The following is a 22,251-nucleotide window of genomic DNA, read 5'->3' as shown; positions in this document are numbered from 1 at the left end:
AAGTGAAAGGAGTGAGGGGGAGAGGGGGGAGAGATGGCAGCAGTGCTGTGGGCTGGATGTGAAGTGCCCACAGCGCTGCTCAGTGCCAATAATCTGCAATACTTTGCCCATACTGTGCAATAATTTGCCAATACTGTGCAATACTCTGCCAATATTCTGCAACACTGTGCAATATTCTGCCAATACTCTGCAACACTGTGCAATACTCTGCCAATACTCTGCCACACTGTGCAATACTCTGCCAATACTCTGCAACACTGCAATACTCTGCAAAAATCTGCCAATACTTTGCAACACTGCAATACTCTGCAATAATCTGCCAATACTCTGCCAATACTCTGCAATAAATGTTAAAAGAAACAAAGAATTTTATTAATTTTTTTACTGAATTTTCAGTCTTTTTTGATTAATAGCGCAAAAAATAAAAAACCCAGCGGTAATTAAATACAACCAAAAGAAAGTTCTATTTGAGTGAAAAAAAAGACAAAAATGTCATATGGGTTCAGTGTTACATGACTGAGTAATTGTCATTTAAAGTGTGAGAGCACCGAAAGCTGAAAATTGGTCCGGTTAGGAAGGGGGTTTAAGTGCCCAGTGGTCAAGTGGTTAATCTGACTGTATCATAGTGTAGACTTCTGGGAAAATCAGTCAGGCAATCAAACAGCCAGGAAATGATGTTTCTGGGGGGCATGCTGTACACATTCTGTATGCAGAACACCTCCAGGTAGCCATATTGCATTGTACTTTACAGAAAATTACAGCGGCTGCAGATTAAAGAGGAAAGGTCATTTTTAGTAACGTTCAATTACAATATGACTTAACTAGCTATTGTATACACATTATTATTATTTTTTTTCATTACTTGCTTTTATTTCCCACAAAAGTGGAGTTATCCTTTAAGCTGTGCTGATTTCATTCATCCAAACGTGTGAGTAAAAATCCTTTGGGCATTCTTTGCAAAGTAAATTTTCACATAGCTTTGCCTTATTCACTAAGGTAAGTGAACACCCACTTTAAAAAGTGAATATTTATTCCTTTAGCAAACCGACCCCAGTGTGTGTTTGTACACCACTTGTAGCCATCTCTATGGGCACATATGACGGGGTGATAATGCAGAAGCACAACTGGAAGACCGTTGTCATCCCACAATTTTCCTACTCTCCAGAAAAACTCTCACTCTAGCACCTACCCTAGAGGGTGCTACACATGTTAAAGGTTATTTAGGATTTTAGTAATTGGGTTTAGGAAGTCCAAATTTAGAAATGTTTTACTTTTTTTTCAATACAGTAAGGAAGGATTAGAACCTTCGGTTTTTATAGCTGGATGAGCCCACATTAGTTCGATTTTCTCTTGCTTCCTGGGGGAGGATGTGGGGTAAATGGAGACAAACAATAAAGCATTATTTTGTGAAAAAAAGGTTAGAGCCTTTGTTCTATTTATTGGGGAGATATTTTCATACTTCTTGTCAAGGTGAAGACTCCTGTGCCAGACTGTTACGGGATATCAGTGGAAAAGGTGGTGGGATGAAATTGCCAAAACAGAGGTACAGACATCAATAAATACCTAATAGAAAAAGGAAAAGGGAAAAACCGCACTTGTCAAAATAGTCAAAGATGAAAGAAATAAGCAGCAAACCCAAATGTTATACTACATTCGGCATTAAAGAAAAAAAGGTGGGTTGCGCTAAAATAAAAAATGTGAGCAAAGTTATACCAATGTGAATAACTAAAAAGAATATTTTATCAATCCTATGCAGAATGAAAATTAAGTTGTGTAAGGATGTACAATAATAAATCAATGAAGATAGCAAGTACAAATCCCTATTGCTAATAGAAGCAACATAGATAGTAGTTAATTAATCTTATAACCACTAACCAGCCAATCAAACTGTGTATGTAATAAAAAAATTACAATAAATTCATTTAGCTTAATAAATTAGTAAAGCATAATTATAAACAATAAGAAAAGCATATTATAATGTCCATATAGAGTCTTTAGTTGAAAAAGAAGAAAAAATTGTTTGCAATAACTCCACGGTGATACAGTGACAGCAAACCATCCAAAAGTATTGTGAATAGTGCACGACCTCCACCACAGATATTACTGCCGCTTACCGAAGGTATATGGTTCTTTGTTACAGAGAACCATACAGCGCAAGTGACTGATTCCCCCAGTCCAGGGTATTCACAGGTGGATACAGGAACCCGTTACTTCTCACAGCCTCCAAAAAACTTCCTCTCATCAGTTTACATAAAGGAAATAAAACTCGCAATAGTGTAAAACCCAGGTATTTTAATAAAGTAGAAAAAACGAATTGCGCACTTACAAGATATCAATTGTATAGATCGCGTAACAAAATCGAGCCAGTCGGTCTCGATATGCAGCGCCCAATACTTCCGGAACAAACACGTGAGCTAGTGGCGTCAGGACGTTTCCTGGCGCCACTAGCTCACGTGTTTGTTCCGGAAGTATTGGGCGCTGCATATCGAGACCGGCCGGCTCGAATTTGTTACGCGATCTATACAATTGATATCTTGTAAGTGCGCAATTAGTTTTTCTACTTTATTAAAATACTTGGGTTTTACACTATTGCGAGTTTTATTTCCTTTATGTAAACTGATGAGAGGAAGTTTTTTGGAGGCTGTGAGAAGTAACGGGTTCCTGTATCCACCTGTGAATACCCTGGACTGGGGGAATCAGTCACTTGCGCTGTATGGTTCTCTGTAACAAAGAACCATATACCTTCGGTAAGCGGCAGTAATATCTGTGGTGGAGGTCGTGCACTATTCACAATAATTTTGGATGGTTTGCTGTCACTGTATCACCGTGGAGTTATTGCAAACAATTTTTTCTTCTTTTTCAACTAAAGACTCTATATGGACATTATAATATGCTTTTCTTATTGTTTATAATTATGCTTTACTAATTTATTCAGCTAAATGAATTTATTGTAATTTTTTTATTACATACACAGTTTGATTGGCTGGTTAGTGGTTATAAGATTAATTAACTACTATCTATGTTGCTTCTATTAGCAATAGGAATTTGTACTTGATATCTTCATTGATTTATTATTGTACATCCTTACACAACTTAATTTTCTTTCTGCATAGGATTGATAAAATATTCTTTTTAGTTATTCACATTGGTATAACTTTGCTCACATTTTTTATTTTAGCGCAACCCACCTTTTTTTCATCAATAAATACCTAACACGAATCTGCAGTCTAACCAGAGTTTGAGAGTAAGCCTGGGCTTTAGTCTGACCAGGAGACTTCCCATCCTGAGAGTTGGTACCCTGATATGATGCTTGTCCACCACAATGTCACACATTGGTGCTTACTGATACAAGCACACACACTTACAGGTAGGAGATACATGCCACCTTCTACAGGCTGAAAAATAAGAAACCATTTAGTGCTTAAACTTTTTGGATAAATAGCATGCCCTTGCCATGTGTACAAGCATTAAAGACTCCTACAAGGTCAACATTGGCAATCAAACAACACTAAAAATAAATAACACAAACACTGTTTTTCTTTAAATGTGTGCTGCTAATCACAGCCAAATTCCATAATGTTTCTGGAATAAGTTAGAAAATTAAAACAAACATTTCACAAGTAACTAAGGCCAACATTACAATTTTCCCTTCACACAGGTGTATCAAAATAGGCACAATCATTTATACAGAAAAAATCTTTCATAAAGTTAATACTTTTTTAGATTTATGGTATAGTAAAACAAAGCTGCATACAGATGTGTATATAGAAATCATGGTGTTGGTGTCCCAGTACAACCTACCTGACAGCCCTGTTCCCCCCTTCCATGGCACCTGAAAAACTTTAAACACCCTAGTTTCTCCCCATAAACCTTAAGCGACCCCCATGCCCGGTGTCTCCTTATACACTGCAGATGGCAGCTGCAAGTACAAAGGCTGGAAGCTAACACCCTCTGTCCTTGCCCTTGGCCTACATCCGAATCCTGGCTGCAGATGATTCATGTAGCATTTGCTTCCTGGAATCCATCTGCCCTTATCTCATTTTGTCCTAGGCCAGGAACCAGAAAGCAAAACAGGTAAATATAATATACCTTTTTATCTATTTACTAAGACAAATGGCATAAGGATTAAAAATATGTATTGTTGATTGAGGAGAGTAAAGTTTCAAAGGAGTTGTAAAGGCAGAAGGTTTTTTCTATTAATGCATTCCCTTCTGTGTTTAGCAGCCTCCCCAGCACCCCATAATACTTACCTGAGCCCCATATCTGTCCAGTGATGTCCACCAGTCCATTGACCATCCAGGACTCTCCTCCTGATTGGCAGAGACACAGCAGCGGGCCATTGGCTCCCACAGTTGTTAATTAAAGTCAGTAAGCCAATCGGGAGAGAGAGAGGGGGTGGGGCCGAACGACAGATCCGTGTCTGAATGGACACAGGAAGCTGCTTGCTGTGGGTGCAATCGTCAGGAGAGAGGGGCCAGGAGAAGTGAAGAGGGACCAGAGAAGAGGGGGATACTGCACAGAGGAGTTAAGTATAACATGATTGTTATTTTTATTATTATTGTTATATATATATATATATATATTTTTTTTTTTTTAAACAATGGGACTTTCCAATAACTTTAGGCATATGTCAACCTAAATGTCAGTTCCAGTTAACACATTAAAGTGGACGTTTGGGCAAAATAAATAAAAAACACATGCAAGTTATCTCTGTAACACATGCATATCACCCCATGTTTTGTCTCTGCAGGTACAGAAAATTACTTATTGATCTGGCAGAAGTCTAGTGAGCCCCTAAATTACTATAGTGAGCTGACAAATGAGTGTCTTTACTGCACTAAACTCCCAAGCAGTGTTGTCAGCCCAACGCAGCTCTCTTTTACTGTACTACAGAACACCTTCCACTTCCCCATATCACCATAATATGGAGAGTATTCTGTAGTCCAATTGGAGACTTGGCCAGGAATGAAAACACTGCAGCGCAGCAGAGTCCACAGAAAATTTGAAACTCACTGGATTTCTGGCAGGATTAACAGGTGTTTTTCTTTATTTGTAGTATTTTTAAAAGATAAATCAAGGAACAATGGGTATCATTGTAGATGTGTACTGCATATGTTTCTCTTTTGCACAGACATGCACTTTAGGCAGTTACAGCAAGGGTTTTTATTTATTTATTTGCTTTGGTGCTCCTGGCCCCTCCCTCCTGTTGAGTGCCCCCATAGCAAGCATCTTGCTATCAGGGCACCCAAGCTGAGCCACAGCTCCCTGTGTCCATTCAGACACGAAACCATGGCCTGGCTCCACTCCTTTATCTCCTCATTGGCTGACTTACTTTGACTGGCAGCAGCGGGAGCCAATGCAGTCTCAGCCAATGAGGAGGGGAGTCCCGGGCAGCTGAGACACTCCTACAACATCGCTGGATTGAGATGCGACTCAGGTAAGTGTTAAGGAGGCTCAGGGGGCTGCTGCACACAAAATACTTTTTATCTTAATGCATAGAATGCATTGAGAAAAAAAACCTTGTGCCTTTACAATCACTTTAAACTATATAAATGAAAGTTGTCCATTATAAACACCCTTGTCGGTGTTTCACGGCTTGTTCCATTCCCTGTATCTGTTACTTTTGCTGGACAGCATGGTCTTGCATGTAACGGTGGAGCAGTGTGTAAAAAGAGGCACATGAGTTTGTATACTGAATAACCACTAGTTAGTAGAATACTATATTTTTGAATGCTGGGCAACTAAAGATGATTTCCAGGCATGGTATTATTTTCTATAGTTACATTGGTCCAGTTTTGAGCATTTTAAGTATGTACATGACATACCTGGCCGATGCCTCATGAAGCTGGAAATTACCACTACTTCAGTGATCTCTGTTTGCTATTGGATCCCGTGCTGAGCGGCTGGCCTAATGCATTGTGAATACAAAAGGTTGGCTGCTCTGCACAGGCACCATTCAGAGATTCTCTGATTGGATGGGATGGAGAGTGTGATGTCATTACCCTGCCTCTCGAACTCATCTAATCAGAGAAAGCTTTGCATTGATTCAGAAAAGGCAAAGTATTCACTGAATGGTGCCTGTGCTGAGCGGCCGACCTCCTGTATTCATAATGCATGAGGCCAACCGCTCAGCTTGAAGCATATAAAGCATCAAAATAAAATTTATGAGTCTCTTGTCTAGATAGGTCTAAGGCAATGCCCTCCTGCCAGAATGATATATTAGAACAACATTGAATGGTTTGCCTTAACCACCTTTCATACAATAATGGAAGTGTTTGGGACATCTTGTGAGCTATCATTACCACACTACTCTTTTTATACATTCTTAACCCAAGGATTGCACAGAACATCTGTTAAGATAAAATGTTGGTTCTTCTGTCAAAAAGGCAGTTGACTGTTGTTATAGCTAGGGATTAAGTGACCATTGAACTGTTGTTGAACTTCATTTCCCAGCATGCTTTGCCAAAGGTTATGTAAGCTTGTCTTGGTACTTTAATGACTCATTTGATTTCTTAACATATCAAGTGCTCTGAAAATATTATCTGAATTTGTGTTTTTATTTCAGTTAATCTTGTATTACTTTTCTATAAGAGGCCTATCCCTATATACAGTATATAATTAACATAAAACATAAAATATGCTGGCCATTGTCATCCATATCAGGCATCTAATGTGCTGACAGGAACATTCTAACATAAATAATGTATATGTCTTTATCCTGTTTCTGAGGTACAAGAACACTTTCTTTTTTTTGTGAGAGCTGGAATGTTTTCATACAACAAGCTACAGATGTTGTTTCCAGCTCACTATGGGCCTCCAAATAATGGGTGTAAACCACAAATGTATATTAAAAGCCAGGAGGTCGGTTCTCCTGCCAGTGACCCTGCAGTGTATGCGATGAGGGATGTCAGAAAAATGCATATGACATAATGATAAATGACTCCTGTTGTTCATAAATGCTCCTTTGCGATACGTGGTGTCCCATGCATCGAAAACAGAGGGTGACATTAATTAATTGATGTCTCTTAACATCAAATTTGAGTGTTTAATAACAGTTTATTGAAAAGGGATTTATGATAACCAGGGGTGAAAGAGTCAGTGTAATCATGTCCTGGTTTGACCCAAAGAAATATAAAAAAAAAAAAAACCATGCTTCTCGAGGACCTGGATAACACTCACAGCTTGTATGATAGAAACTGTAGCCAAGTCCAAGATGTGCGGGAACTTACTTATTCACATTTTCATCGCCTGCTGTGATCAGATGGACATCTAAACCCCACAACATCTACATTATTGATATTCACTGCACACTTATTTATTTTTCTATCTCATTCTAAATGTATTTGGTAGCTGAATTAAGCCAAGGCATGGGAAATGAGAAGCTCTGAAAGGAAATGTATTCTCAAAAAAGCTTTTGAGAGAACAGAATGTTTTTTTTTTCCTTAACTGAATAACTGCTAGTGGTTGACTGGCAATGATGGTCATCACAATTAGGGCAGGCAACATTTATAGAGTTTTAAAATGAAGCTGTATTATAATTTTATTACAAATAAAAATAAACTGCGCTCAGGAAAAAAGTATAGCTATTAAAAAAGAACATACAAAATATTAAAACATAAGGATAAAAAAATATATAAAGGCTGCAGCTCTAAGTGGGATACACACACTAGAATGAATATAAGAAAATTTGGAAAGCTGCGCCAATGGTCCTATTACATATTAACAAACAACAAGAAATATAAATAAGGAATTAATAGCACACACAGAAAGTGAATATGTGTTGCCCAAAAAAAATATTTTGCATTGACGTTACACAAATACAACCACAAGAAATTATGATTATGATATGATTTGATGCTGTTTTAAGAATTCCGTATGTAAGTGCGATATTTAAATCTTTAATAAATTATGGGAATGGTTTTACGCTATGGAGGTATCTTTTTCTTTCTGGGGTTGACGCTGAAGATACACCCGATTGCTGACAGTCAAAGTTTTTCAGTGCTGTGATGCTGCAATATAACGGTGATAGTGGAATCGTGATGAGATTATAATCTGTCTCGGCTAAATATCATTAAGGCTATTATTTAACCTGCATCTGGTAAGCACATTCAAATTCTGGTGACAGGCACTCGTTTGCAGTTTTGTTTGGACTCACCGCGGTGATTTGATAAGCACGGATATATTGGACTTTATCTTTCAATCCCAGCTTTCTGCAAGCTGTTACATGTTATTTTTACACCTTTCATAATTTCTTGTGGTTGTATTTGTGTAACGTCAATGGAAAATATTTTTTTTGGGCAACACATATTCACTTTCTGTGTGTGCTATTAATTCCTTATTTATATTTCTTGTTGTTTGTTAATATGGAATAGGACCATTGGCGCAGCTTTCCAAATTTTCTTTTTATAATTTTATTGCATACATATTTGGGTTATGGAAATATAATGTTTGATTACAGAGATGTGATCAAGCCGGTATTGAGTCGAAATGTTAGAGTTGGAATGGTCCTAGGCGGGGCTGCAGTATGCTTTGTCCGGCTTTAACAAAGTTGGATGTAATCTGACATCATTGCTGTGTGACTTCCTGCATTCTTGCTTTTTACATCATATTTAGATTTTTCTGAGATCTTTGACCAGTACATTTGTTAACCTGTTCTTGTGTCTATGACAGAAAGTGAAGGCCCAAACACACACAGGCAGAAAGAACAACATGGGTCAAGTGGTTTTAAAGCAGAAGGTCTTTTTACCTTAATGCTTTCTATGCATTTACGTAAAAAGAACTTCTGGGTGCAGACCCCCCCTATACTTACCTGAGCCCCATCTCAATCCAACAGTTTGCATAGGGTCTCTCTCTCCTCATTGGCTCACACAGCAGCAGGAGCCATTGGCTCTTGCTGCTGTCAATCACAGCCAGTGAGCCAATGAGGAGGGAGCATGGGTGGGGTCGAGCCCCGCTCTGTGCGTGAATGGACAATGTCCCCCACAATAGTGAAGCTAGGGAGCGAGCCTCCCCCATAGCAGAAGGATTTTTTTGGAGGCACTTAGTGAGGGGGGGGGGCAAGACTGCCAGTGGGGCACCCAAAAAGTAGAGGATTGGGACTGCTCTGTGCAAAACACAGAGCAGATAATTATCACATGTTTGTAATATAAAAAAAAAAATCACAACCTTTGCATACTCTGAGCCTTCCCTACTATACCTAGATATACTTTATTGTAGTATTTTGCTTTTTCTTTTTGGCTGTTTTTCTAATTATTGTGGTAAACCAAGGATTCCTTGTAGTATATTAATGTACTTGTGCTTGACACAGGTGAATAGTAAATAACTATTGGTTTCCTGATTGTCCTACATGATCTAACATGGATTGAGTAGGACACAGGTACTCTGCAGCCCATGTGGTGAATGAGTATTTCAGTTTGTAGATGGTCATCAGTCAAGGGATTTGTTGCCCAGGGGTATGTGAAAGGAGAGAGTCAGACAGGAGTGATCACCTGCACCAAAGGATCTGCTCCGTATCAGTGTGCAGGACTAAAGCAACTCATAGATGAGTCAGTTTCTTTCTTTCGAACAGCAAGTTGAATGAAAAAACTGACCCAGTTACCCCATTCACACATTTAGGGTGGATCCTCCTCACTGAGCTATTGTATTCTAACAATGGAGAGACTTCCCCGCTGTCAGAATACACAGAACAGCACTGCAGGTTATACCCTGTGCTATTAGATGGGTGATTGTATACAGTGACCAGTAGATTGACTTCTGTACAACCACAGTGGTCATACATGGATCAAAATTTGACTGGTCCATGCTGAACTGGCCAAATTTTGATCCATGTATGGTCAGCTTAAGGAAGGGTGGAATTCAAAAATAGGGATGAGGGCCTAGTCTTGCTTATTAAAATTTTGCACAGCCAAATATGTGCTGTTAGTGTATGCTGTTAATGCCCATGAAAATTGCACTGTTCTGTAACACTAAGTACAGCTTTACATGCCTTTTTTGACCATAGTTTGCCTATTAGCCCTAAAAATGGCCAGAATTTAACAAGAAAATTGCCACCTCTATAGAAAATGGTATTCACCTCTAAGTTTGGGTTTCCAACAAGATTCGGGGAACCCTTTGCTAATCAAATATGGGCAAATAACCCATCACTGTTTGCATGCCATTTTTACAATAACAAAAATTATAGCATAACCAGTTTTGACCAGCGAATAAAATTGGTGGCGTCTTTTCAGTTCTTATCCAAAACTGACTTTAAGCTTATTGTGCTTTGTAGCTTTTGTTATATTCTATGAACTACTAAACATTTATTTTAGCAACTCTGAGAAAAAATCTATACGCTCATCTGTGAAATATACAAATTAATAACCAATAAATACATATGTCAAGGCTAAATAACTGCCTGTGTACAACAAACATTATAAACAGATATGTATGTATCCACAAGTGAATTCTCAGAAAGAGTTAAAGAAGTAAAAATAGAGTTCACAAAAATCCCTTAGCTGACTGATCTTGTGCTGTTCACCTAGTTATTACTAAACTTTAGTTCAACCATAACACTACGTGTGATGATACCCCTCCAAGGAAAAGTTACTTTGCCAGCATTGAAGGAAAATGTATGGGAAAATTACATGGTCTCAAAAATCATTTTACATCCTGTTTTCATTTCAACCTGAACATTGGTCTTGGCTGGAAATACATGAACTCTATGGTGGAAGCATTGTGGCTAATTATATGAAAGAAAAAAAAGTAACCTCTGGGGATTAGACAGGGCAAAACTCTTCAGTGAGTATTATACTTTACAGCTTCGCTCCAGTTCCAAGTTGGATTTGCAGATCTGTGAAAATGTGCATTCCTCCTCTATGCACTTTTCAACTGAAGCTGCTGCAGCTGTGTGACTATAGGGTGCTGCCTGTAAAATTATGGAATGATGCTCAGTGTTTATAGGACAGTACTTTTTTGCTTAAAGGGCTAGTATCACTAAATATTATATTCTTAATTTTTTTTTTAATATTTATGGTTTTAAATTTTTGTATTTCAGACAATTTTTTTTAATAAAATAGTGACAGGGATTAAAACAATCTATAACAATGACAAATGTGTTTTGAATAGTTACCTTTGATGCATGTATTTATATGCATGTTAGTTATTAAAAAAAACTTGAGCTGGGTGGCCTGCGTGTGCATGTGTTTTACATTTTATTGAAAAAACTTGGCCTTGGACCTTGGTGGCCTTGACCGAACTCCAGTGAGCTCCCCTTCCAATACCCCTTCACTCTTACCCTTCCTACTTTGTCCCCTTCTGTCCACTTTTCTGCTTTCTTCCTGCTCTCTACTTTTCTGATCCCTCCTTCTCACTCTCCTGCCTAACTTTTCTTTTTTAAAACACATTATTCTCATACAGTGCTATGTTAGCTTTTGTCCTCATTAGGCCTATTCCATACATGGCTGGCTTGGTTGTGCTACAACATTTTTATATTACCTCCATTTGGAAAGGAATAACTGTAAAACCTGTTAGGAAAACTCAATATTATTAAAAACAAAATAAGACTGTTATTTCAACTCCTTAAAGTGGACCTTCCAGTACAATACATGGTTCGCTTATTTGTCCAGGCCCCCTACCCCTGTAAAAAAAAATGCTGCCAATAGTATGTCTGAAACTGTACCTGTAAGGAAAAAAGGTAGATTATGTACTTACCTTACCCCTGCCTTTAGTCCATGGCACCAGGCAAGAGTGTCATTGGACTACTTCTGGCAGGATCCTGGGGAAAACATCACATTTCAAAATCTCACAAGAAGATGCTACTGTAAAGAAATACAATCTCCCTGGAAAGATAGCGCCAGACATTATAAACAGACCTTGCAGGGTCTGCCTTAAGCACCTCTGGCAGTGTTATAGCTTGTCCTGACCCTTCTATTGCTGTTTTTGCCAGTCAGCTTGTAATGTAAAGGAAATTATAAATAACTGAATGTTTGGAATTTGTAATATATATATATATATATATATATATATATATATATATATATATATATATATATATATATATATATATATATATATATATATATATATACATACATACATACATACATATACATATATATATATATATATATATATATATATATATATATATATATATATATACATATATATATATATATATATATATATATATATATATATATATATATATATATATAATAGATAGCTAGATATGCAGTATGTTTATATTAAGTACATATTTTTAAGGCAAAGCTGTCATGTTTTCATTACGAGGCACTGCAGTTGCTTTTTATATATGTTTTGCTATTCCGAAATCATCACCCTTTCTATTTAAATTTCTGTCTCTTTGCTAGAAAGATGCATAAAAGGTGCATTGACTTTGAGTCTCTTTACAATGTTTTGTGCCTTGAAACTGCCAGTAACTAATCAAAATGGCTGTACCAATGTGAATTTTGTATGAGCAATAAACCCATAATGTGCAGTTGTACACCAGGCCTTACAATTGCCAAAATACTGCCATGAGCATTATTGGTAGTGCAAAGAGCATGGGTTATTTCCAGCAACCCATTGCATAAAATTGTAATGATGTCAAGTCAGATAAGTGAATGGTTACTTTTCATTGGCTGCTATGCTACTGCTCCTTATACTGCTCTTTGCATAACCCTATATTTAATCTCGTAGAACTTTTGTTTTTTTGCACAATGCACTGCACAAAATTAGCAAACATTTGCTTTAATATATACACAGCTGCATGGATTTAAATAAACTTAGCTGCTGGATTCTAAATCAAATATTGCATTTGCTGTCTGTTTAAACCCTTCTTTTAATATTATATCCCACAATGGGGTTCATCAGGGTTGTTAGGTGGTCACTATAATTGCTTATCTGCCATAGGAAACACCAGGCAGAGTATCTTGTGATTTGAACTGACATATCTATTCTTCCAGCTGCACACCTGCTGGAAATCTTTCAGAAGTCACAGCTGGGGCTGAAACCATATACAACTGCCGGTAATAAATTGGGAATTATTACCCTAGAGTATTTAGACATTCTGACACAAAACTTGGGATGAGCCATATCTTACAGTAAGATCGGAAAAGTGTCACCTGGTTTTAGCTTAATTATACTAGGAGTTCCTCTGAACCTTGTTTTTGCTTCTTTCCTTTAGGTGGATGGTAACCTCCTGGTCAGCATGCTCACAGAGCTGTGGAGGAGGAGTACAGACTCGCAGGGTGACTTGCCAAAAGCTGACAGGAACTGGGATCTCTGTACCAGTGTCAAATGATATGTGCACCTTGTCTGCAAAACGTCCTGTTGATAGTCAAAGCTGCAGTAGACAGCTGTGTGTAGAGTGGACCACATCTTCATGGGGGCAGGTGAGGACTTTTCAGGAGACCATTGATGTTGACCTAACTCTAAACCACAATAACTGACTTTGGGGAAAAGTGCCAAACTGATTCTGGCATTAGTTATTTTTACTAGTAGGAGAATAAGGCCTCTTTCACTCTGCCATCATTTGTTCAGTCACGTTTATGTATAGACAAACTTGATTCAGTTTATATCAGACCCTTCAGGTTTGTTATGAATTTTAAAAAAATGGTTTGAGGTGCCCTGCAAAATTCATACCCTATAGATCTGGTATGGATTTTAAGTGGGGAGCCCACAGCATAAAAAATGGCATGGAGTCCCCCCAAAATACCTGACCTTTACCTGAGCATGTAGTCTGGCAGGAGAGCAAAGGAGGGAGAGGAATGCGCACTCCTCCCTCCTCAACCATACCAGTCACCGTGCCCTCAATTTATCGGAAGCCCCTTTAAAATGGTGACCCTCAGATACCCCCCTCTTCTCCATGTGAATCACCAAAAAAATTGTAGAAAATAAAAACACAAGGACAGTTTTTGGCAAGTCCTTTCTTAAGTTGAGTACTATCTGTGATACTTTTTTCATTTGCACTAATAGTTACTTTTTTAGGACAAACTTTTGGGGAGTACCCCGTTCTTCTAAGGTCCAATGTATCAATACTGCTTGGAACTTAGCAGAAGGGGTACAACTTGTAAAAGTTTAATGTACAGTATTCAGCTGTAGAATTATACTGGAATTATACTGAAGCACACAAATTTTATTTTCCATGCTATAGCTTAGCACTAGATGCATTATTCAGCCAGGCCAAAGCAGTTAGGAAAGCCAGCTCAAGGCATCATGCCATGAAGCTGTGCCATTGTCAGTGGTTGTGGAAAGGGAAACGTTTCACCCGACATAAAATGTATTTTTAATTGAAAGCATAAATAAATGTGTGTAAAACAGGTATCTCTTATAAAATGCGAAATATATTCTCCAGGTCTGAGACATGTTTTGTTTGTTGTTAAGTATTTCCTATGTGTTATCACAAGGTGTTATGTGAACCATGGGTCAGTGATGCTTCTACACGTGTTTTGCATGTGTTTCCTTACACAGAATTCCAGACTGGCCATTTGTCACCATGAAATCTTTGTGTGTAAACAACCAATAAATGTTTGTGTACATGTGACCCTAGTAGTTATTCAGCTCAAAAGAAAAAAGGAGCAGTGAATAGTTTTACCACACAAAGCTATTAAAAGCAGTGGCTATGTTCCAATTTGTCTGCTATTTTTTTTTGTGTACGTATACTGCTGTGTTGCCATAGAGGTCAATGCCCTTTAAATTAAAGAATGAAGATAAGAATCTGTTGGATGCTAAGGACAGCAGAAAAAAGGGCCCAGTATTACTTTAAATAAAGGATTGCACTCACGGGTGCAGAGTCTTCTTAGAGATTTTGTGTAAAAAGGGTACTTGTACTCACCTGTAAAATGTAGGTATTAGCTGAAGCTTTGCTCATTACTGAAAACACCATGAATATAACAAGCACAGTCCAAAGTATGTACAGCTTTGGCTAACGTGAAAATAAAACAAAGATGCTAATGTCTAAAAAAGCTCCTCTGGCTTTTGTAAAACTTACCTTGTTTTGATGATTATGACTATTCGGTCATTTATTACTGACTGCAATTATTATTAATCCTAAAATACCTTGAAAACAGTATTCACTAGAATGTTCACTGAATACTATAATATATGCATGTTCTGACTGTGGTGACATGTTATAAGGGCTGCTTGACATTTATGTCTTCTACGCGTGTTAGTTATTTGGTCTTCAAGAAAAATAGAGTTTTGTTGTACTCACTGTAAAATGTGTTTATTGAGAAACATTGAGAGACACACCCTTTGGACTAAGGAGCAATCAGACCTTTTCACAGTCGTACTGTAAGTCTACCATCTTCTAGAGATTCAAACAAAAATTTGACGCAGAGATATTGGTCAGAGAAATAGCATGGAATTATATCTTGTAACCAGAAGAAAACAACCTATTAAACCCTGTGTGCAAAATTTGACTGCTCCAGTAGCCTGCTAAAAATCTCAACATTCCCCCACCTTGCTTAGAGCAGTTAATCTGGGACCTTGAAGGACTTTGTCAAGGTTGTTTGGATCCAGTGTAAGTAGAAGAACCTTTGTCCAAGTTATCCTGGGAACAAAAGGAACATCCGTGAGCTGTGAAAGAGGCTTCATGTTTACGTTTGTTCTAATAAGACTTAGTGGAGTGTGGGTAAGAATAAGTGGAGTTGGTAAGAATAAGTGGAGTTGGGTAAAAAAAGTGCTCTTACCACCAGTAAGGTTTTTAACTATATCACCCAGTGTTGCACCAAAATGCCAATTAAAGGTTAGTCAGTTAAGACTTTCCAAGATATTTGATATGCAGATCAACATTTGAGCCAAAATATCCTGTGCAGAACCACTGATGGCACTGTCATGCCAGATGCTAAAACGCTAGTCACACAGAAACTTTAGAGCCAGGACCGTTTGATTTGGTCCTGTCTCAAACATATCATCTGCGACATGAGAGCAAATGTTATGACCAGTTGCATCAATATTCCAATGACAGTATACAAAAGACAGAAAACCAACTCCATCTTATGATCTGTTGGATCTTTAAAAGAAGGAGATCCCTCCACTGGGATTACTGTTATTATGTGTATTATTATTGTGTTATTATTTTTAATTCTTTTTTTAATTATTATTTGTTATTTAGACATGGGTCCATGATAGGTGGGGTAGCCTGTTTATTAGTAAAGTCTTCTGCAAAAGGAAAGCAGACTGAAAATAATTTAGGTAATACAAAGACCTTATTAGGATGTTGCCATTCCTTCTAAATATAGTCGTCAAAAAAAGGAATGGTATGGAAATATTTTAGCATCTATCTTTTGTTTACCTGACAGACATTTCTAGGAATATTTCTTTGCCTAGGTATTTCAAGACTCGGCATCATCTTGAGCTTCAAATCTGAGGAGACTGGAAGATCTTTGATATTCTGCAGTCAGGGCAGGAAATAGTTTAAACTTTTTTTGTAAAACAGTTGTTCATAACTCAAGTATGGGACTCTGGGTTAAAGGAGGGAGAAGGGCCAGAAGTCCCAGAGACAGTAGCACAAGAGGAAGCAATGACAGATGTGCCCCAGACCACCAGACAGGTGACAAAAAGAGAATCCCTTTGGATTCTTTTTAATGTGACTATTTGTGCACAAAGAGGAACCTTCTGAAGGAGGAGCAGATCCATCAATTAACAGACCTCCTGGCAAACGTGGAGAACTTACCAAGGCAGCCTTTGTGAGAAAGTGGTACTGTAAAGAAAATGCCCTCTCTATTGCAATATACGTTGTTGGTCTTAGTAAGGCTGCACTGATGCTGCTGAAGAGGTTAAGCAACGGTCAGTTGCAGCTTGTGCAGGACAAATGAAATAGACAGTAGGTCATAGCTCTGCAATAAAAAAAGAAGAATAAAGGGGATGGTTTCTGCTTCTTGCTATCCTTCAATGATCTGAGCCATAGCCAACACAGATAGTTAAACCTGCTGACTCTGAAAATAAATAATTCTGCAGGAAGGGAAAAAATCTAAAGAAAATAAATGCAAAATCAAGAAACACTGAATGGAGACACTAGGAATATCAAAATTGTAGCAGCTGTCTGCTAGACAGCTATTTGGTAGTGGAAATAGTCTTAGAAAATAAAAGATCCAGAAGCTGTAGCAAAAAAACAGGTCCTCAATGCTAGGTGAAAAAATGACATCCTCTGACAGTTGAGAGTTAAAGCATAATTAAATGTTAAAAAAAAGTGAATAGATAGGCTTTTTATTGCAATAAAGTACCCTTACCTGTCTGTTCGCAATCCTCTACAGAATGTACATTGACTTGCCCAGTGTGCCAGGATGACTGCACTCCTGTGCTTTTGCAGGAGTGATGTCACCCCCACGCCGGCCAATAAAAACAGGTGAAGATTGAACTAAGGTAAGTATTTGTGTTTTTAGTTCCGCTTTAAGCCACCTAAAAAAGACTGTCTTTCTAATTGCTTGTTTTGCTTTTGTGCAACTAGCATCCTACTGGTTTTGATTGATCTTTAATCCAAAGGCTGTTCCTCTCAATAAAGGAAAGAGAAAAAAATGGTTATATTAAAATGAACCCTTTATTACGGCAGGATAATTCAGGCAGTATATTTTAAGTTTACTTTGTGTTTGTAGGTCTAATATTCTTGGTATATGGGAAGGAACTTATGAAATGAAGAAAATATTTAGGGGTGTATTTATATATATGTATATATATATATATATATATATATATATATAAATAAGAAAAGCAAAGCAATTCACCTAGTGAAAGTGCATATACATTCATTCTGTGAAAATAGGAAAAAGGAACAAATTGTATTAAGCTCATGTATTTCCTGTGCTGGATATGTGTTTATAATTGATTTAAACATAGAAAATATAGCATTTGACCACTAGATGGCACTACGTTTTTTGATGATTTCCTATAATACTTTACACTATCAAGTGACAAATTTGGTATTTTTTGTTTTGAAGCAAGGAAAAACCTTAAACTAGCACAGGACTACGCGGTGGCAGGGCAGGCTACGCGGGTTCTCATCACATGGGTGGCGCCGACCAATTAGAATGCTCCTAAACGTACCTCCCGACAAGCGACGGGTGATCGCCGGGCTCCAGGTCAGCAGGACCAGGGGGGATGAGGAGGGGGCCCAGTGTAAGTTCACCTTACAGATTTTTCTGTAAAGGGGAACTTACACTGTAACATTTATTGTTAAAGGGTATCTAAATCTAAAACGTATTCTTAGATTTTTATTGCTGCCTGTCACTGGGAGTGAAAGTGGGGGAGAAATCCAAAATTGTCACTGGCACTAAAACAGTAATAGAATGGTAGATTTCCATTCTGGACATTTGTTGTGGTGAGAGATTTTCTTTCACTTTCTGTTGTAGCACACAAATAAAAATTCCAAATATGAATATTTTTACATACTTACATTGGACCAATGTAAGTATGTAAAAATATTCATATTTGGAATTTTTATTTGTGTGCTACAACAGAAAGTGAAAGAAAATCTCTCACCACAACAAATGTCCAGACTGGAAATCTACCATTCTATTACTGTTTTAGTGCCAGTGACAATGGTCCAAGCTGGACTAGCTTGGACCATTGTAACTATACATATAGCATACATGTAGAATTCCTCTTGTGGCTGGAAATCACTGTAGTAGACTCTGCTATGCCAGTGATCTCCACTTGCTCTCTTCCCCCGTGCCCAGCCACTGCCCTACTGTATAATGAACACAGGAGGTCATCCACTCAGCGTGGCCACCATTCAGGAGATCACTTTGCATTCTCTCAATGAATGTAAAGCATTCTCTGGATTGGGTGACAGCACGCTCTCCATCTCATCCAATCAGAAAATACTTTGAATTCATTCAGAAAATGGGGCCCATGCTGAGCAGATGAGATCCTTTGTTCACAATGCAGTAGGAAATGTGCTCGCAACGGGACTCAGAAGCTAGTTTAGATCACTTCTAGAGGGATCCCACATGCATGGTAAATGCATAGGTACATTGGTCCAAGCTGTACAATGTAACTATGTAAAAATATCAATTTGGAATTCTTCTTTAAGATAGAGACACAGTAATGACACCTAGCCACTGAGTTTTAAACCAAATTACCCTTTAATGCCTCATATAAAAATCCCTGTATTTAATACAATCAGAAATACACGAAAGAGCACGTTTCCCAAAATATGAAAATCAAAACTCTTCTGCAATTAAATCTCCATATAGCAGCCATATACAAAAGGGCTTATTGCTTTATCTAAGACTAATGGAGTTTAAGATCTTTTTAAATATGTGCTGTTTACCTGACAAGGCTTTTTATATCTTTGTTCAGTGTCATGGACCATGCCTAGGACCACGCACAGCTGTACAGCATAGACAAGTGTACTGTCAGACCCGGGAAGGAACGATCGTATCTCCAGAACAATGTCAAACTCTGCCAAGGTAATCAAATACCATTCATACATCATATTTTTATATGTGACCAAATACTTATGCACGGCCTTAGATCCTTAGCAGCTGCAGAAACAGTTTTGTTGAGCTTATTGCCAACAGAGCAGGTGTCCACTACCTAGTAAATATAAGATTTCATATACAGTAGTTTTTCCATGATTGAACTTGAATGTATTAAAGGAGTTCTATAGTCACAGCATGCACTGTGTCCTGCTGCCATCTTAGTGCTGAAGTTCTTATTCTTGCATCTGTCTTCAGCTCCTTTGCTGCTCTGTGATTTCGTGCTCAATATAAGCACTATAGTTTCAGCAGATGGAGACAGCGGGATAGGATGCTGAGTGTGGACAGGTAAGTATTCGATTAAACACCATTGAACATCAGTAGCCCCAATGAACACCAATGAACCCCCACTGGCATCAACGCTCCCACTGTAATCTCACCAAGCACCAAAGTCAGGGCCGTCTTTAATATTGATTGGACCCAGAGCAAAAAATTTCTCGGGGTCCCCCTCCCCCATGCAATTTTGCTATTCACCTTCTCTCAGACATAAAATAAATAGCAGTTAGACTTAAAATCAGTTTACTGTATCAGATCAGGCAATTGTTTGCCAGAGGTTACAACATATCATTAGCGCTTACTGACTGGTTGCTAGAGGTTACAGCACACATTAAGGCTCACTGATTAGTTGCTAGAGGTTACAGCACATGATTTCTGATTGTTGATTGGTTGCTAGAGATTACTGTACAGTAATACTGCTCACTGTTTGCTATAGGTTACAGCACATCTTCTCCCCACTGCAGGGGGGCATGATATACATGTGAATGCCACCTTTATTTACATATCAATGGCACTGGCCTGAGCTATTTACGTATGAATTGTGCCTCTATTTACATATGAATTATGGTTATTTACATGTAAACACAGGGTCTGCGGGTGAGTCATCTGTACACAACAATAGGGCAGAGCTGGGCAGCATTAGTAGAAGCACTTCACACTGAGATATCAGGACATAGCATGGGACTAAAACTTCAAGGGACAAGGGAATTTAAACTGGAATAGTTGGCAAATATAAGGCAGCTGCTTTGGGCCCCACAACAATGTCAGGGCCCAGGGCAGCTGCTCCTTTTGCCCTGCCTTAAAGACGGCCCTGACCAAAGTCCCCCTCTCTCTCACTATGCTAAGTATTAGTGCTTCTCTCTCCTCCCAAATTTGGGGAAACATTTCTGCACATGGAGATTGTAATTTGGTCAGAATTGTCAGAATTGTGCTTTAGCCCTCCTCTTACAATACAAATCTAAAAGGCTTGATTGTATAGGGATTGTATAGGGTAATAGCGTCTATAGAAATGTATATTCTTGTTTTTTTTTTTTTAAACTTTGTACTCTATTATCTGAGATGTGTGTACAGATGTAGGCTTGAAGTTCACCCTAAAATACATTAATGCTCTGTGTGTGTGTGTGTGTGTGTGTGTGTGTGTATATTTTTCATGATTTCTAGTGTATCTGTTTTAAATTGGCCTTTAAATGAACTCAGAATAGAATAACCATGCTCAATTTCATCTAGTGATTTCCTCAGGAAAATATAAAGATGCTATGAGATTCCTAGCAATCACACTGTAAGCTCTTTAAGCCACATGGCCTATAGGATAATTTGCTTATATCAGGACCTCCAGTATTCTATTGCTTCTTTTTTCCATAAATCTGTAAATGTATCTACCATATTTTTATTTTCCTCTACCTTTCCCTCTTTCTCTCAATGTGCAGATATGTTTTTGTGTTCTCTAAGCTAGAGATGATCAAAAATAATGCATCCTACAACTCAGAGGAACATGTAAAGGATAGAAATATGGCAGCAACCATTGCTAAACTGTACTTGAAGTTGCAAGATCTTGGACTGACATCCTAATCCTTCCTTCACATCTTGGCAGACCACTGACGTAGAACATAAGATATGCACCTATTTGTTGCATATCGTTACCTCACTAAGCAGTGAAGCAAGGATATAAATGCCATAACTTGAGCTGGCACCTTCAATTTCAGCTCTTTTATTTCACTCCTGAAAGATTACCTTTAATGTCCCCCCCAGTAGTTGTCTACTGGTCACAATATTAGCTAATTTCTCCAACCGCTCCATGTAGCATACATCACTGGGTCCTACAAAAGATGTTGTAGATCCCTTATCTACCGTGGTGCATCTTACTTGTCTATTTTTTTCAATAGCCTTCAGCCCTCATGACATTAATGCACTGACTCTTGGTGGTGTTGCTGTTGGAATTAATACATATACATACCATGTATAAGTATGTATACATTAATAATACTAATAATAATAAGTGTTTTTCATGTGTTTACAGTGTTGCTAAATACTAGCACATTTCCAAGTCATTATAATAGACATTAAGGTACAGGCATGGTAAAACAGATTTGTCTCAAACACCAGAGTAACTAAATTGGCAGCTATTGCCACAAGTAGGATCCCTTTAAACACTTCTAAAACATGCAACAGACTCAGTTCTTCAATATTTTTGAGTTGTTTTAAAACAATTATTTTTTTCTGATAATAAATGTTTCTTTAAAAAAAATATAAATTTTGCATATAAATATTCTCTTTATTTTTCCATGAAATGGCCATGTGACTGTGAAAAGCCATAATTTATCACAAATCATTATTTTATCACCACTTCAAACAGTTCATTTTACAGTTAAAATATTTAACAATTATCTATATAATAATGACAGTTTTGTTACATTTTGCTGATTGTGTGGTAAAGTCAACTGAAAAAATATTTGAATGGTTGTCTAATCCAGCTCAGTTCACCTTGATCCCCTTCCCAGGCAAGACTCAGCAGCCC

At 37.8% G+C, this 22,251-nt stretch overlaps 1 protein-coding gene across 3 annotated transcripts in view; it reads left to right on the top strand.

Annotated features, from left to right (window-relative positions):
* The window catches only part of ADAMTSL1 (ADAMTS like 1), a 1,178,053-nt gene that overhangs the window by 1,147,427 nt on the left and 8,375 nt on the right, over positions 1-22,251 (top strand). For all 3 annotated transcript variants that reach the window (XM_077475229.1, XM_077475230.1, XM_077475231.1), the window contains 2 exons: positions 13,166-13,373; positions 19,282-19,391. In XM_077475229.1, coding sequence (XP_077331355.1) covers positions 13,166-13,373; positions 19,282-19,391 — 318 coding nt within the window. The remainder of the gene's footprint in view (positions 1-13,165; positions 13,374-19,281; positions 19,392-22,251) is intronic.

Source organism: Lithobates pipiens, unplaced genomic scaffold (assembly GCF_037356315.1).
Source record: "Lithobates pipiens isolate NorthernLeopardFrog02 unplaced genomic scaffold, aLitPip1_a1.2 Scaffold_13, whole genome shotgun sequence".
NCBI lineage: Eukaryota > Metazoa > Chordata > Amphibia > Anura > Ranidae > Lithobates > Lithobates pipiens.
Note: the sequence above shows the minus strand (reverse complement) of the source record. Positions and strands in the feature narration are given on the sequence as shown.